The following is a 17,871-nucleotide window of genomic DNA, read 5'->3' on the forward strand; positions in this document are numbered from 1 at the left end:
TCATTGAAAGCATCATCCACCACAGAGAGAACAGGAGGTATAGCTAAGGGCCTATGCTGTGGAAGGTGCAAAAAGGTCCTAAGTCTTTTCCTGGAGTCTGAAAAATCCTGTTGCTGCCATTGGAACTGTTCTCGCATGGCATGCAAGGTTTCCCCAAAGGAGAATTCTTCTGGTGGGGAAGCAGCTGGAATGGATTCTTCAGCATCAGAATCTTCAAAATTGGAGAAAGGAGCCTCTGGCTGGTCAGTTATGTCTGATTCATCAGCAGAATCATCAGAGGACACCGGCTCATGGGGCTCTGCCTTAGGTCTCTTCTCTGGGGGCTGAGAGGCCCTGTCTGGGTGAGATTGAGATCCTCTAATTAATGAAATTAAATCTTCTGCCAAAGTAAGGATTTGAGAACTGGAAGAGGGCCTGGTTGAGGGGGGTTTAACAGGCACTGTTTTAGTAGTCATGGCTGCTTTAGCCCTGGCGAAGGCCTTAATGGACATGGCTGCTGGAGGCCTAGCAGCACCACGTGCTGGGGTAGAGACATCCAAGGGAATGGTGTCTGATAAGTCAGTGGTAAGCACCGTAGTGGGTAAAATTTCTGAGGCCGATTCAAGAGTGTTAGCAGGAACCTCAGTTGTAGAGATAGATTCAGCTGTATTTTGATCAGTTTTCTCGGTTTCGGCCGAAACAGAGACACTCGCGGTTTGCTTAACCATGGTTTCGGCCGAAACCGCGGACCGCGAGTGTCGGTCTTTTTCTTTGCGTTTTTTTGGCAGAATGCGTAGTCGGAGGATCCGACGGCATAATGTACGCAAAATCAGAACCGAAAAACTGTTCTGCAAACTCCGACCGACGTCTAAGTGTTCGTCGGTTGAAAGAAGCACAGGACGAACAGGCTGCTACGTCGTGGGCTGGGCCTAAGCAAGGCAGGCAGTAAGAGTGGAAATCTTTATGAGGCAAGAAAGAGTCCCCAACGGGGTACTTAGCTTTAGAAGTCTTCGAAGTAGTATTCGGTAGAAGTAATCTCTGGATCCGACCGACCGGCACTTGCGAACAGCTTCTGCTTCGGGCGCCACGCGGCAAGAAAGACTGAAGAAAATGGCGTCGGCTGATGCTTTTATACCCGAAGACCAACAGAGATGACGTCGGGTGAAGTGCGACATCAGCCGAAGCCGGACCCGGACTTTGGAATCCGGCCGACTGAAGGGCTGCCTGACGACAGGACAACCCAGTTGTTATGACTGCAGATGCATCCATGAAGGACATCAACCTTATGCAAAGAAGGAACTACAGAAACTTGAGAGGCCTCCTCGGCCTGACCTAACTCCTGAGAGGCCAATTCCTGCAAGATGAAAGGCTCCCCCTGAGATTCAGCTGAAACCTCGGCTGGATCCACAGATTCCACCGTAGTTTCCAAAGAACCGGCGTCCGCAACGGACGACTCATCCTGCTTGGACTTTAACGATTTATCTTTTCGCTTCTTAGCGGTAGTGGGCGTCGGAGGATCAGACGGCATGTTGTAATTACACCGCTTACCGAAAACAAGTCTAGCACAATCTAACCTGCGTTTAATGGTGCGCTTATTAAATCTAGCGCAAAAGCGACACCCGACTACGTCATGCTCAGGCCCCAAGCAAGGAATACAGAGAGAATGGAAGTCCCTATGAGGTATCTGTTTCCCACAAGAAATACAATTATTAACTTTTTCTGACATCCGGATTTAACTGAGGCAAGAAAAGACAAAAATATTCCCCAACGGGGTACTTAGCCCAACTTGGTCTTCGGTCTGAAACTCAGAATACGAAAATTTCAGGACGCCGAACGGCACTTGCAAACGCTGCTTCTGCTTCGGACCATGCGGCAAGAAAGACTGAGGATATGGCGTCGGTCATGCGCTTTAGTACCACTGCGTACTGACGTCAGATCTGAGCGACTATGACCGACGCCAGTCTAACACTTTGGTATTCGGGCCGACCGAGGACAGCGGACTACCCACAGGTTATGACTGCAGCAATGTGAGAAGAAGAACATCTTAAAAACTTCAATGCCAAGAAATGCATAACTTTATCCTCTGGGAAGTCAGCCACCCTAGGAAATCAATAACATAGCCCCCTAAGACTAAAACCAGAAGCCGGACATTTGGGTAAATACGCAGATGGTAACCTGGCTTTCGACCAACATCTATAAATAAGGGAATCATTCTATGCTGCTCAACGTTAAAATAAAGCAAGGACATGGCATCTAGGTCTAAAGTCATCCTCATTCCACTTTTTTCAGCCATAAGACCCATCAATAAGTAAAACACCCACTTCAGTACGTACCTGACCAGGCACATCCAACAACTGGAACGTCCACAGAGGTTCCTCACAAAAACAATACAGGATATTACCAGTATGTCCTATGCAAATTCCCTCAAAGCCCCATCTCTATTACTCTGTTTCCTGCAGATTGGTGAGAGGTGGTCAGTGCCTGGCATAAAAGGCATTCTTGGATCTCACTCACATGGACCTTTAGTACATCTGCAAAATGAATCAGAATCGCTCAATCTAGGGATTTAAACTTTGCTTGTGACATAAATAGGCATGATAATGGGACAGGTGCGTGTCCCAGAGAATTCCCCTTCTCTACAACAGACTTCCCATCCATGTGATGCAGAGCTCTTACCTAACCCCAATTCAAGGAAAGCTAGATCAGCAGTTGGGAAAGTGAACACACATCCCAGGTCTAGCACCTGTCTCTCTAATGGACAGAGGCAGCCTGTAAATCTTGCCCTAGCTTATATACATACCCCTTAAAATAACATCTAAGGCACAAACTTAGTGGATACATGTGGGATGTCTGGCAAGGCTTAAAGGCCCAGTGGGTTATATGCCTATGATCCTGTAAACTTACAGGCAAGTATGCAGATCTGCAAACTAAGTTGAACATATATACTATCCCACAAGAAAAAGGAGAAAAATGGCGTTAAGCTGATACTGTGTTCCACTACGACTGGTACAACATAAATGAAAGAATTACCAACATCTAATTAGAAACAGCTCACTGTACAGCTGGGAGAAAAAATAAAGGAGCTCATTAAACACAGAACAGAGGGATGGTGATGGCCTGAAACACTCATGCTGATAAAGTACCACGCTAATGCAAAACCATCAATAGAGTACAACAAACAGCCGCACATACTTAACATTCAGCATCACGTATCACCTTAAACACGACCACCCATATAAAGCAAATTAATCACCTGTGCAATGAATTTTCTGTAGTCCTGTCGAAGTTCTTCCTTCAGTTTGTGTTTCTTCCTCTCATACTCTTCTCCAAGAGGCAGACTTAATCCAATGTTCTCATCTGAAAGATTAAGTTTCAACTTTTAGCTACAGAGTGCTACGAAATGCTGAAATCAGCCTTAAGCAGCAGTACTTCAATATTAGTTATCATAAGCTACATGAGGACTTTGAAAAAGAAGCAAATCCACATTCAATTCATGCATTTCATCATTCATTCACTGGATTATCAGATCAATCCACTTCATGGCTGGGACTTGATGGAGTCTATTCCAGCACAGTGGCATAAAGCTGAGAAACTAATCCTGGACAGGATACTAGCTCATCTTGAGAAACGTGCACACAATCACAATCAGCATGCACATCTACAGGAAATCTGTAGTACCACCAATTTACTGTAGGTGTCTCTGGAATGTGGCAGGAAACTGGAGACACCCCGCTTCAACAAAAGAAAAAGTAGATTCCGTACAGAAGATGTAATAAAACAGAAAACTACGCATTACGGAAAAATGAAAAGTAACATGAGACCTAACCTCAGGCCAAAATCACTAGCTGACAAACAATACCTCCATCCATAATGCTGATGTGTCATGGGTTCAAGAATAAACTCCACCTGTCAAACGGCTGACTGAAAAGGAAAGGATTACGCATCTGATGTGCAACTTTTCTTCCCCAGAAATCAGGGACTGAAAGTACAACAGCATCTCTTCTCTTGCCTTCAACATGCTTGGAGACTAGACATAGATGAGGGCTATTATTTTTTTAAACAAGAAACATCTTTATTAAATTATCACGTGACATAGGCAATAGTACATTTATATAAATGCAAACAAACCATAGTGAATTTTAGTTGCAAACATTATACATCACTTCTAATCTATCCAGTCATTTTCAGTCAAACATGATATGGCTCATTCAAATCCTGCCTTCTTTTAAATCTCATTCCTCCTCCACATGTATACTTCCACAATTCCCATTTTTCCTATATAATTTGCACCTACCCTTTTATTTATTGACATTTGTTTACCAGGAAAGTCCACTGAGCAAAGAAGAACCCATTTTCAGTGGAGGCCCCAAAAGAAAAGCTCCATAAAAGCAGTTAGTATAAAATTACATAATATTGGAACAGTTTGTATTAACAAGAAGCACAGTCATAACAGGCAGCACAGACGCAACAAAATACATTATGAAAATGTAGGCGGTACAGAGATACAATATAAAAACACAGGGCACTGAAGTAAATACAAGGTACATATCCTAGTACACTTTAATGTGAGCACACACTATTGAGTACACTCTACTGTGGGTGTAGAAGTTGAGCAATATAGGTAGAATTAGAATAACTAAAGGTATATGTATTAGAAGTAGGGATAGATTAGTGCTAGGGGTGATGAGTGTGAAAAAGTGATGTGAAAAAGTGACAGGAGTCAAGTTTTTGGAGGACAGAAGTAGAGAAAAAAGGTGATATGATACAAAGAAGAGGAGTCAAGTTTTAGGAAGATGGACATTAGAGCATCAACAGTGCCAGAGAGCGGACAGATGCTGCTTTGGAGCTATTTTGAAGGAGAAAATATTACTGGTAGTCCTAATAGCTAATGGGAGTGCATTCCATTGTTTGGCGACAGCATTTGACCTGCTGGGAGTTTTGGTTTGTCAGCTTGCAGGAGGAATTGGTTTTCAGATCAGAGTTATCTATCTGGGTGGTAGTGAGTTAGGATTGGAGATGGGGCTGGGCAGTCTGATGGATTGTAAATAATTATACGCTATGGTTAATTGCAGGTATGTTAGATTATGTGCAAGTTCGAGCCAACTGAGTGACTGCAAGGAAGAGCAGTGATGGGATGAATATTTGGCATTGGTTGCAAATGTAACAGGACTTTAACTCATTTTTTAGGGATAACTGGATATTGGTGAGGAGTGGGGCACCATATAGGAGTGATTGGAGGAGGAAGGTACGGGTAAGAGTTTGTTTGATAGAGCAGTTAAGAAAATGTTAACATCTATAGAGGGATCTTACCTTTTGATGTGTCATTTTGATAGAAGTATGGACGTGGAGATCAAAAGCAAGGTTTTCATCGAAGATGACTCCCAGTAGTTTTGTATGAGGTACTACTTCTATGGTGATCATGTTTTGAGAGTATATGATGAATTCTGCCTTATATTTATGGAGGCACTTTTCTTGGGGGGTGAATAACCGCAGTTTTCTAAATATCCAAATTCCAGTTGTTTTATCCAACTTACAATATTCACTACTTTTAGTAACACTGATCTAGACATTGATTTCCATTTTCTAGTAATTGCTTTTTTGGTAGCAATCATAATTAGACTCTGCATGGCCTTACTATGTCCGGACAATTCAGACCCTATATCTTGCATCAAAAAGTATTTTCCTTAGTTATACCAGTTTACTTATCCAGCATCTGACAGAGTAGTCTGCAAGGTATCTAATGTCTACCAAGTCATTGCACTACCAGAAAATAAGTTCCCACTTACCTCCAACATTTGCTGTTCATTGAGAAAAAAACTGTTTATAGTCTACTTGGGGTATACAGATATCTAAACACTTCCAAGCAAAGATCCTAAAGCTTCTAGACGTTGTTGCACATTTAGGAGACAAATACACACAAACATTATATATACCCCTATTGTTTCTTTGTGAATTGCTTATCCAGTCTCTCTTCCCAATCCTGTCTGACCTCCTCTGACCAATTCTTATAGTTATGCAGTATTTTATATGCTCTGGTAATTATTCCTTTAACAGCAGCTTCTGTTCTAGATTCTCCTAAAAACAGTGCTGGCCTATTGCTTAGGATCCCCTTATTTCTCTTTGTCTATACTTTAATATCAGCCTTTGATGGGAAAGTAATCTCTAGCCTGCAAATTATTGGCCTCTTCCCATTCTATTACCTTTCCCTCTCTACTTCCTCCCAATACCATGGTTCTTTTGCCAGTTTTATCCAAAAAATTCTAGCACCCTCTTGCCTATTGTCTATATCTCTAACTGCAGGGGTCTCCATTCCTCTGTTGCCTTACTTCTTGGAATACTTTCTGCAAGTTTATGTATACAATATTCTGTTTGCTTATTGCTACTCTCCTTAAGGATATGCATCCAAAATACCAGCCTCTCCTTGTTTCTTGAGCTTCTCTCCCCATTTCATCATCATCCCTTTCCACTTTGAATTATATGTTTCTACTTGTGCTTACTTGTGCATGAACTGTGAAGCTCTGAAATACCCCTTCAAAATCAGGTAATCTCAAACCACTTTCTTCTACTGGAAGAATCGGCTTATTTCACTTGACTCTTACTGTTTTCCCATCCCAGATAAAATCCTTCAGCTCTTTATTAACTGCTATCCACACTTTTTCCTCTGGTTGCTAAAAATATGCCTGACCTGTGTATAAAACTAAAGAGACTAAAAACATTTTAATTGCTTATACCCAGCTATCCATATCTACATAACAGAGCTTACAATTTCTCAGCCTTTATATTACCTTGTGTTTAGTCTCTTCCCACATATCCCAAGGTGCCACATCAGAATCCTTTTTAATCCATACTTTCAAGTACTTCATTTTATCATATCCCCATAAATATGGATACTGTTGAACCAATTACTGGGTAATTTACAGCTATTGCTTTTGTTTTAGCTTCATTACCTTTGTATTCCAAAAAGATATGAAACTGCCTCAAAACTTTCCACAACACTGACATGTCCTTTTCAGGTTTTATCAGATATAAAATAATATCAATTGCAAAGAGACAGCTTTTCTCAACTACCATACCAATTATAACTCTGAATTTCTTGAGTCCTTATTTTCTTCAGCAATGGCTCTAAATATAATGCAAATAAATGGGAAAGAGAACACCCCTGCTCGGTTCCTCTGCCCAAACAAATTATCAGAGAGGACCCCACCCACTTTAATTTGCACCTCTGATCCCTCATACTTCCTCAGTCAGCCTTATTATTTTATCAGGGAATGCAAATGTTTCCATTGCCCTGCTCAGACTTGCAGCTTACTCTGTCAAATGCTTTTTCTGCATCAAGATCCACCAGCAGCAATGGTGTTCTCTGACTTTCTGCTTTCCTCTGGATAATAAATGTTCTGTTAATGTTGTTAAATGTTTGCCTCCCCTCCACAAAGCCACATTGATCCTCATCTATCAATTTTAGCACCACCTTGGCCATTCTTTAGCTATTATAGACACACACTTTATAATCATGGTTTAGGAATGAAATAGGCCAGTATGAAGCTGATCTGGTGAGTCTTTACCCTCTTTACGTATTACAGCCACCACCGCTTTCTTCCAGTATATTGTTTTTTTTCCTCCTAAACACTTAATACCTTCCAGATCTTTATCAGTTTTTCTGTTCTAGCTTCCAAACTTCCACAGGAATACCATCTAATTCATGGGGACTTTTCTGTGGATTGGTTATATATCACCATTTTTATCTCATCCCCTCCTATTCTGTTAGTAATTCAGCCTAATCTACTGCTAACCTTGGCATATTTAATTTTTCCATAAACATTTCCATTTGTCCCTTTTCTTGATTTCCATATTTCTCTACTTTATACAGACTCAAATAAAACTTTCAAAATACTTCTCATACATTTACAGGATTTCTTGTTAATTTTCCTTGCTACAGGTTCCCCAAGCTTGTTGACAACCCTTTCTACTTTGTTGCCCAAGTAGTTGTACTAAAAGATTTGTGCTCTGGAGTTATTAGAAAACAGTTGCTTAATAGCAAGCTTTCTAAATGCATGCATATTACCAAGGTAATCCCTTATTTCCTACTTGGCATTCTTTAATTGTTCCTCCTGTTTTGTAACATTTTCCTATTATGTAGTACTTTAACCATGGTCAGTCTCTCTAAATAATTACTGATATTTTTTAACCATCTCTCTTTTATTCCCATTCTATTTTTAAACTCCACTTTAATTTATCCCACTCCCTAGCTAAATTTTCAGAAGATATTTCTATCTTTTCTAATAACTCCTGAAAAATGTCCACTACCCATTCATTAAATTCCTCTCTTTTGAACAGACAGGTGGGGAAGCACCAGTGTCATTTATTTCATTACACTGTGTTTTTATTTTAATTATTATTGACGCATGATCTGAAATAGTTATTGGGTGCATATCAAGACCTTCAATTAAACACACATGTTCCTGTGAAATGTAAAGTCTGTCTAGCCTAGCCCAGTTTTTACATCTTGAGGAATATGTAAATTCATTCTGAACTCCTATTACTGAATTCACATCTTCCATAAAAATATTTTCACAAATTTCTACAAATATCTGCCCTCCTTTGTTGTACTTTCCCTTCTAGACCTTCCAGACACATCTTCACGGCTTCAAATCAAATTCCAGTCCCCAACTATTAGTAGTGGTCGTTGCTGAAAACTGATCATGTCTCCCAGAATTTTCTTAAGCTCCATTACAGCAGTTTTAGTTGGAATATAAACACATGCCAGTGTAGTTCTACTCCCCTGCCAGTAGCCCTTTAGCAGTACAAATCTGCCATCATTTTTATCAAATTCTATCACTATTGGAGCTCCTCTTGCAATTAATACAAGTACTACTATTTTCCTTTGTCCCAAAATATTGTGCTGAATAACCATCCAGAAAACCTTTATCAAATTCACATGTTCAGTTCTTTCCAGGCATCTCTTCTGTTGCATGCATACACCATTTGCAGGGTGAACTTTTATATAGTTGTCTCTTATCAAATCCATTTCAGCCTACGTCACACAAAACTTTTACTGAAAGCCTTCAAAAAAAAAAAAAAACCCAATACCCCCTAAAACTTATTTAATACCAACACACAAAACTATACACATGTTCAAATATTGAAGTTTTACCCTTTCTAATAGGAACAAAGTCCCACAGTGACAGCCACACAGACTTTAACCTAAAAGAAAGGTTATCCATGCCAAGACACATGGTGCAGCCTGTGCTTCTAAGTGTTAACCAGGGCTGTCTTAACAACATTATTGGCCCCCAGGCAAAGCAGTACACTGGGGCCCCTAAGTACACAACCACTCACAGGATTAAAAATGAAAACAGCCAATAAAATTAAACATATTTACTGATACTGCCAACAAAATCAGTGTTTAAACATTAAAAACATGCTGTAAAGCACAGATAAGTCAACAAACATTTGAATATAGCATGAGCCTTGAAAAACACAAATTTCACCAAATTAATGATATTACAACTAGTATACCATACAGACACAGATGGCACATTCCGAAATATTATTAATCAAATGTTAAACATAAACCTTTGTCAAATTTCTTTGCACAGACTTGCTTTATAACTGACTTGAAGTTAACAGTCTTGAGAATGCCATTTGCCATACACAAGTGAAAGCAAGTTCAAACGCTGCTGCCCCATTGCGTTGCGAAACTGATTTTTTATACATTTCGGTCTTGGAAATGAACATTCTCCTGCACAGTTGGTGACAGTCATGCACATGAATACTTAAGAGTGCAATTTCAACATTGGGAAACACAGATTTCAAACTGTCAGAAATTATTTTTCTGTACAATGCAGGGCGAGGCTCACAATTTTCACCAACAATGTACTCCTTGAGATGAACACAAATGCCAGCATAATCAAGGCCTTTGTGATGCACATTAGCCAGATTTTCACACTTCATTTAGCTCATCACAACCAACTTTTTTCAATTCAGTAAAGGAAATCAGATTCCCAAATCAATCAATAAGCTTCTACAGGTTTTGTCAGCTCAAAGATAAGGGTCTCCAGAACTGAAAGGAATGTTTCTACCTTGAACTTTTCACTTTTAATGAGTACATCTTCTTCTGATTCATTACAGCTAGTAAGATGCACACTTCACTTTTGTTCGTTTTTTCACATAGCTAAAATCTGAATCTGGACACCTAAGCCTGGCTTTTAATTCAGATTCAATACATCTGTCTCTGATTTCCTGAAGATAGGTTTTCAGAGACTCAAAAAGAACCTTGTCATCACAATTAACAAAAAATGCTGGAGGGATAGGTTCCTGACCCAGAGAATCCCCAGACTCTGGAATAGACTGCCCATGCATGTCAAGCAGAGCGCCTCTTTGGCACTCTTCAAAAGGAACCTTGATGACTGGATGGGCGATATGAAATTCACCCCAGGGATTATGTCAGTCACCCTGCTAGACAGGGGTCCAGGGAAGTAAATACTGTGGGAAGAAATAGCCAGGAAATTGTTATGGCTAGGCTTGTATAGGCCCTAGGGCCAACAGCATAGTACCAACCTATAAGATTCATGGCAACAAGGATGTTCACATCCTCTGACTGTAGGACATTACTTGTTTTCTTCACTCTTTCAAGAACGTTATTCCAAAGAATGTTAGAAAGATAGTTTCCAGGTTCTCCATTTTCTTGCTCAATCCTTCTGCCTCTAGCCTTGTGTTCACTTCCTGTTCAGTGTAAGCTGATACAGTATCCAGTACACGTTCAATTTTCCCCGAAACCCCCATAAAAAGCATGAGCAGCATCAAAATGTGACGGCTATCTCGTGTTGGACAGACGCTTGATCACATCTTTTCCTAAAAATGATGCTAGAACATTCCATCAGACATATTGTAGGTATTTATAGGTTCATTGGTAGGCACTAGGCTATCTGCCCGAAGGCATTTATAAGCCTAGCCATAATGTGTTGGCTTTTTCCGCCCCCTTAGATTAGTGCCCTGTGCCTCTGTCCAGCAGAGCCACTGAAGTGATCCCTGGGGTAAACTTTGTTTCCCATCCACTTGTCAAGGTTTCTCTTGAAGAGGGTTAGCAAGGAGCTCTGCCCAGTGTAGACTGGAATCTTGTTCCAGAGCATGGGAAGTCTCTGGGACAGGAATCTATCCCTCCAGCATGTCCTATTTATTGTTGTGGTGAGGTTTAGACCCCTGGAACGTGTGTGGCTCGAGGGGATATGGTTTTCTTTAGGTGGAGCTTTTCCATCAATTCTGGGTTGGCTTTTTATGTCAGGCAGAGATCACCTCTGAGTAAACGGTATGCAACCGAGTACAGCTGGAGTTTCTTCAGTCGAGCTGCATAGGGCATCTGCTTGAGGCTAGTGATCCTCTTGGTGAGGTACTTCTGTGGTCTTTCCAGTTGTTGCAGGTTTCTTGTAAGGTACATCCCAAATGGGGCATTGTACTCTATGATGGGTCTGATGAATGATGCATAGAGAGGCCCAATGATCTCTTTCGATCGGGATGCAAACCCTTTTGTGATTAGGTGGGCCACATAGGATTTTCTAACCACTTTTTTCTAACCACTTTGGCAATGTGATAATCAAAGGAGAGGTTACTATCTACTTGGGTCCCTAGATCCCTTAATACGTCTTCCATATTTAGGGGGCTACCACCTATGTGGTAGTTTGTGGGTACTTTGTTTTTTCCAAAGGGGATGAATATGCACTTTTGGGCATTTAGCTTGAGGCCATGGTTTTGACACCAGGCATCTGTCAGAGAGAGACCCTTTTGGAGGATGTCTGTCAGCCGGAGAATAAATTACAGCCCCTACTTTGCAGTCGTCTGCGAACTTGGTCAGCCATAGTCCTCCTGTGCTTGCCTGTACCTCTGACAAGTATATGCCGAACAGGAGGGGTCCTAGGACTGAGCCCTAGGGAACACCGCTTGTAAACAGTTTAGAGTCAGACCTAGCTCCCACAACTCTTACCATGTGGGTTCTGTCCTTGAGCCAGTTGAAAACCCATCTCGTGACGAAGGGGTTTATGTTCAGGCTGGGGAGCTCGTCTATAATACCCGAGTGGGGAATGGTGTCGAAGGCCTTTGCAAGGTCCAGGTAGGCTGTGTGGACCACCTTTCCCTCGTCTATAGCCTTGGTAACGGTCTCAAAGTCGTCCACCAGGTTTAGGAGGCATGATCTGCCCTTAAAGCCGAACTGGGTAGGGTCCAATGTTTGGAGGTTTCCAATGTCTCTGTTAATGAGATCCATGATGATGCTCTCCATAGCTTTGCAGACCAAGCTAGTCAGGCTTATAGGGCGATAGTTCCCGGGATCCGTTGTGGCTCCATAGGTTCATATGTTCATAGGTTCATACTAGGCTATCTGCCCTAGGGCATTTACAAGCCTAGCCAGAGTGTGTTTGGCTTTCGCCACCCATTTTAAAATGAATTTTGCTATGCCCTTTTTCGAGGTTAGTATACTGTGCATCTGTCTAACAGTGACACAGAAATGATACCCGGAGTAAATCTACGATCTCCCATCCACTTATCAAGATTCCTCCTGAAGAGAGTCAATGAGGGACTCTGCCTAACCTGGACTGGGATTTTATTCCAGAGTGAAGGGAGCCTCTGGGTTATGAATCTGTCCCTCCAGCATGTCCTGTTTATTTCAGTGCTGAGGTTCAAGTCTCTCGAGCGCGTAGCTCGATGGGATTTGGATTTTCTGAGGTGCAGCATGTCCATTAATTCCGGGTTGGACATGGCTTTATACATCAGGCACAGATCGCCTCTGAGCAGGCGGTATGCCACTGAGTAGAGCTGGAGTTTCTTTAACCGGGCAACGTATGGCATCTGTTTGAGCCCTTTGATCCTCTTGGTGAGGTACTTCTGGAGTCTTTCCAGTTGCTGCAGGTGTCTGGTAAGGTACATCCCAAAAGGGGCATTGTACTCAATTATGGGCCTGATGAGGGATGAGGAAAGAGGCACGATGACCTCCCCCGATCTAGATGTGAATCCCTTCATGATTAGGTGGGCTATATAAAATGATTTTCTAACCACTTTGGCCATGTGGTTGTCGAATAAGAGATTGCTATCAACTTGGGTCCCCAGGTCCCTAATTACTTCTTCCGTACTTAATGGATTGCCATCTATGTGGTAATTTGTGGGCACTTTGTTTTTGTCGAAGGGGATGACTATACACTTTCTGGCATTTAGCTTGAGGCCATGGCTCTGGCACCAGTTGTCTGTTTCTATGAAGCCCTTTTGTAGGATGCTTGTGTCGGCTGGAGAGTCGATTATGGCGCCCAGTTTGCAATCATCTGCGAACTTGGTCAGCCACAGTCCTTCCGTGTTGGCCTGTACCTCCAAGAAATATATAGCGAACAAGAGAGGTCCCAGGACTGAGCCTTGTGGGATTCCACTTGTAACTAGTTTGGAGTCCGACATGGCTCCAGCAATTCTAACCATGTGGGTTCTGTCCTTGAGCCAGTTTGCAACCCATCTAGTGACATAGGGGTTTATGTTTAAGCTGGTGAGCTTATCTATAATGCCAGAGTAGGGTATTGTATCGAAGGCTTTTGCAAGGTCCAGGTAAGCTGTGTGGACCACCTTCCCCTCGTCAATGGCCTTGGTGACAGTTTCAAAGAAATCGACCAGGTTTAAGAGGCAGGATCTGCCCTTAAAGCCGAACTGGGTAGGATCCAGTGTCTGTAGGTCCCCAATATCTTTATTTATGAGGTCCATGATGATCCTTTCCATAGCTTTGCAGACCAAGCTAGTCAGGCTTATGGGGCAATAGTTTCCAGGATCCGTTGAGGCACCACCTTTGTGGAGAGGGACCACTGTTGCTGTACGTCCCTCTTTGGGTACATATCCTGTAGTAAGGCTGAGACTGAACAGTAGTTTTATGTTTGGGTTTAGTTCTTCTTGGAGTTCATGTAGGACGCAGCCCGGGACACCGTCTGGTCCCATTGATGCTGCGTTGTTTTGCTTTGGAGAGGGCGGCTCTTACCTGAGCATCTAAGATGTCAGGGGGGCAGCACTCTGCTGGGACAGATATTTGCCCTTTTGGTGGGGAAGGGGGGGAGAAGTTTGCGCTGAACCGGTCAGCTAGGATGTTGGCAATGTCTGTGGGTTCGGTGTATTTTTTGTCATTTTGGACTAATTCTGAGCATATCTGGGAATTCCCACCTAGGTTTCTAACATAACTAATGAAAGCCTTGTGATTATCCTTAGTGTCCTGTGCAATTTGTCTCTTGAAGCTGGCCTTATGGCTGGGGTCCACCAGACAGGACGCCTGCCTTTGGAGGATTGGGTCTTGGCTTTGTTTGGGATTGCATAATCCATGCATTCCTTAAGGTGTTCATAGAATGTGTTTATAAAGGATTCTGCGGTCTGGGCCGTATTTTCCACAGGTCCGGGGGCTTTTAAAGGATTCCACCTCGGTTTTGAGGAGTGTGAAATTTGGTGTTCATAGAATGTGTTTATAAAGGATTCTGCGGTCTGGGCCGTATTTTCCACAGGTCCGGGGGCTTTTAAAGGATTCCACCTCGGTTTTGAGGAGTGTGAAATTTGCTTTAGAGAAGTTTTTCACTGTGGTTTTCTGGGCAGGGGCTGGGGTCAGGATGTGAATATCTAGTGAGATTAGTTTATGGTCTGATCTTACCAGTGAAGGATACACTTCTGGTCTGGAGCATAGAGTCCCCATGTTGGTGATGATCACGTCCAGTATGTTTTCCCCTCTTGTGGGAGTGGTAACAAGCTGTTCCATAGCATTTGAGTTTATAAATTCTAGGAACCTTTGGGCTAGGGTGTTGGAGCTAGAGTAATGCTCCCAGTCTATGTTTGGGTAGTTGAAGTCACCCAATATAATGGTGTTTGGAGAGACCTTCATATTTTCCAGTGTTCTCAGGAAGGCCGAGTGGGGTTCCTGGGTTTGGGAGGGTGGTCTATCGCAGGCTATAAAACTGGAAGGCAGTTTTACCAACTGTTAGTTGCACATGGATAGTCTCTGATGCTTCGTGCTGTGCCACCAACCTGGATGTGTGGGTATCTGACTAATATTGATACTCCCCCTCCTTTTGTGGTTCGGTCCAAGTTTTGGGGCCAAAAAACATGGTAGGAGGTATAACCTGGTAGTGCTGAGGTGCTCTCGGGAGCCTTGAACCAGGTTTCTGTTACTGCACAGATATCGATGTTTTCCATGCTAAGGAGAGTTTCGAGTGCGTGCATCTTGAAGTTTAGACTTCTGGCATTGAGTAGCATTACTCTTGGTTTCTTATCCCTTGTGATACCTATGGAGGTGGGTTTGTCTTTTAAGCCTTGCCTAAAAAAGGCACTATGGGGGTGGCAAAAGCCTTTGCCAATATCCGAAAGCCCAGGGGCGACAGGTGCAAGCCGTCCCTAGCGAAGCATCGTGGCTTGTCGAGCATGTCATCCCAGGCTGACAGGCAATGGATCCCCTTTGAATGACACCAATACTTAAGCCAATTGTTGAAATTGATAATCTTGTCTTCATATTGTGGCATCATTCTTGGTGTGGGTAAGATGCTACTCAAGGTCAGGGTCATACCGGCCCTGGGCTACATGCTCAGAGAGCTCCTCTATGTCTCTTTTCATGTAGTCCAGGGAGGCACGTCTCGGGTCATTCACACCAGCATGGACAATGACCAAGTCATATTTGTACTTGCCTTGGAGTGACCTGAGTGCTTGTGTTATGTGGCGGATCCTAGCGCCCGACAGGCAGCTCACCGTGACCTTCTCCTTGTTCAGCCTGGTGAGCGGGACGTCACTGTGCCTGACGATAGAGTCACCTATTAAAAGTGTATCAGGTGTGTTGTTTAGCCTTAAGGGCTGTGAATGTTTGGCACACTGGCTTTGTGAGCTATGTGTTGCACGTGTTTTGTTTTGGGGTAGCGGTTGCTTGGGTGTCTGCTTTGGAGGTCTCTGTTGCTTAGGCAGATTTTTATTTAGAGCCTCCAAGTTTATGTGTTTGGTTTGTTGTCGTGGTAGGTCTATGTGAGACTGAATTGTAGTGAGTGTGGTTTCCTTCTCCACCTGACTGGTTACACCAGTACTGAGTTGAGACAGCTTAGCCTCCAGTTTGGCTATATGGTTGCATCTCTCACGTGTCGGAATTTGTTGGGAGGAGGAGGAGGGTTGTCTGTGTACATGAGGCAGTTGTAACATTGTCTCAAGATTCCCAGATTCACCAGCTGGACCGGAAAGGAGATTGACAACTGACCTTTGGACATGCTAGAATAGTACTGGGAATTCCTTTATAACTGAAAAAAGGGCCAATGGGGAACAAGGTACTCAAGGGGAGTTTGTGAGGGTGTAGTGCTTTTATTTTTTAGTGCTGACTTATATAATTGCTTTAGTGAGCAAGTGCCAGGCTTTAGAGTAGGAATAGGGTGTTTATTATGAGAACTAGATCAATTCTAAGGGAAAAAGTGAAGAGGAGACTTTGTGGAGCCGAGAATGGTTTAAACCCAATTAAGCGACGTTGCTATGCGCAAAATCGCGCAAAGCCACGCTAAAGCGGGTTTTATACAGGGGGGGACTTGAAAGAGCTAGAAATTGGCCCAAAGCGGCATATAGACTACCAGATTCTTGTGCTGGGAACATTCCTCCAGGGATAGATAGGCTGCTCTAAGCTCCCCACTGCCACTGGTGAACAAAAAAGCCTCCCTTTATCCAAGAATGGAAATGGGCAACACAGGAACTTTCCAAAAGTCCAGAATACAGCAAAGCCTGTATTTGGACTACTCTAGGTCAGGAAAGACGGGAAACAAGGATAATTTTTTTTTTTGCAACAGCAGGAAAATGCAATAAATATATAACACAGGCTAGCACACTTGAGTGTGTAGCCTCAACAGGTAAATGCAACAAACAGGGCAAACTTTAAAAGTGCAGGTGCAAAAACAACTTTAAACAGTTTAAAACAGTTCAAGAAGCAGAAATACTTGAAGTTTAGCTAGATCGGACAGTCGCCCAGGTAGTAGTAGTAAAAAAAAAAAAAAAAAAACACTTCTCAGGTTAGCAGTTGCTCTTTTAGCCTCTCTGCTGCTAGCACCACTCTAAAGGACCACGAGGAGCTTGGCTAAGTAGTAACAAGCGCAAAAAGCGCCAAAGCGGGTTTTATACAGGGGGACTTGAAAGAGCTAGAAATTGGCCCAAAACGGCCAAAAGACTACCAGATTCTTGTGCTGGGATCACTCCTCCAGGGATAGATAAGGCTGCTCTAAGCTCCCTACTGCCACCGGTGAACAAAGAAGCCTCCTTCTATCCAAGAAAGGAAATGGGCAACAGAGGAACTTTCCAAAAAGTCCAGACTACAGCAAAGCCTGTATTTGGACTACTCTAGGTCAGGAAAGACGGGAAACAAGGATAATTTTTTTTTCTTTTTTAAAGCAAACAGCAGGAAAATGCAATAAATATATAACACAGGCTAGCGCACTTGAGTGTGTAGCCTCAACAGGTAAATGCAACAAACAGGACAAACTTTAAATTACAAGCGCAAAAGCACGCTAAAGCTGGCTTTAAAGCAGGGGGTTAGAAAGAGATAGGAAATGGCCCAAAACGGACATTAAGCTACAAGTTACTGGGCTGGAACCACTCCTCAAGGGACAGATAGGCTGCTCAGAACTCCCCACTCTCACTGGTGAACAAAGAACCTTCCCCCTATCCAAATAAGGATATGGGCAACACAGGAACTATGACACAGCCCAGAGATCAGCAATACCTGAAGACTGGACTATTCTAGTTCAGTAAAGGCGGGAAACAAAAAAAAAAATCTTAAGTAGCAGAAATTAGGTACAGAAACACAGTAAATGCATTAATTCGGCTAGTGCACTTGAGTGTGTAGCCTACCAGTTGCCTGTATGACTCTGCAGGACACCACGAGGA

At 42.7% G+C, this 17,871-nt stretch overlaps 1 protein-coding gene across 1 annotated transcript in view; it reads right to left on the reverse strand.

Moving 5' to 3' along the window:
* Positions 1–17,871, reverse strand: part of LOC122797743 (centrosome and spindle pole-associated protein 1-like) — a 1,014,159-nt gene that overhangs the window by 575,124 nt on the left and 421,164 nt on the right. The window contains exon 4 of the mRNA XM_044066268.1: positions 3,233–3,336. Coding sequence (XP_043922203.1) covers positions 3,233–3,336 — 104 coding nt within the window. The remainder of the gene's footprint in view (positions 1–3,232; positions 3,337–17,871) is intronic.

This window comes from Protopterus annectens, chromosome 3.part1 (genome assembly GCF_019279795.1).
Source record: "Protopterus annectens isolate FY-2018-M chromosome 3.part1, PAN1.0, whole genome shotgun sequence".
NCBI classification, from domain to species: Eukaryota; Metazoa; Chordata; order Ceratodontiformes; family Protopteridae; genus Protopterus; species Protopterus annectens.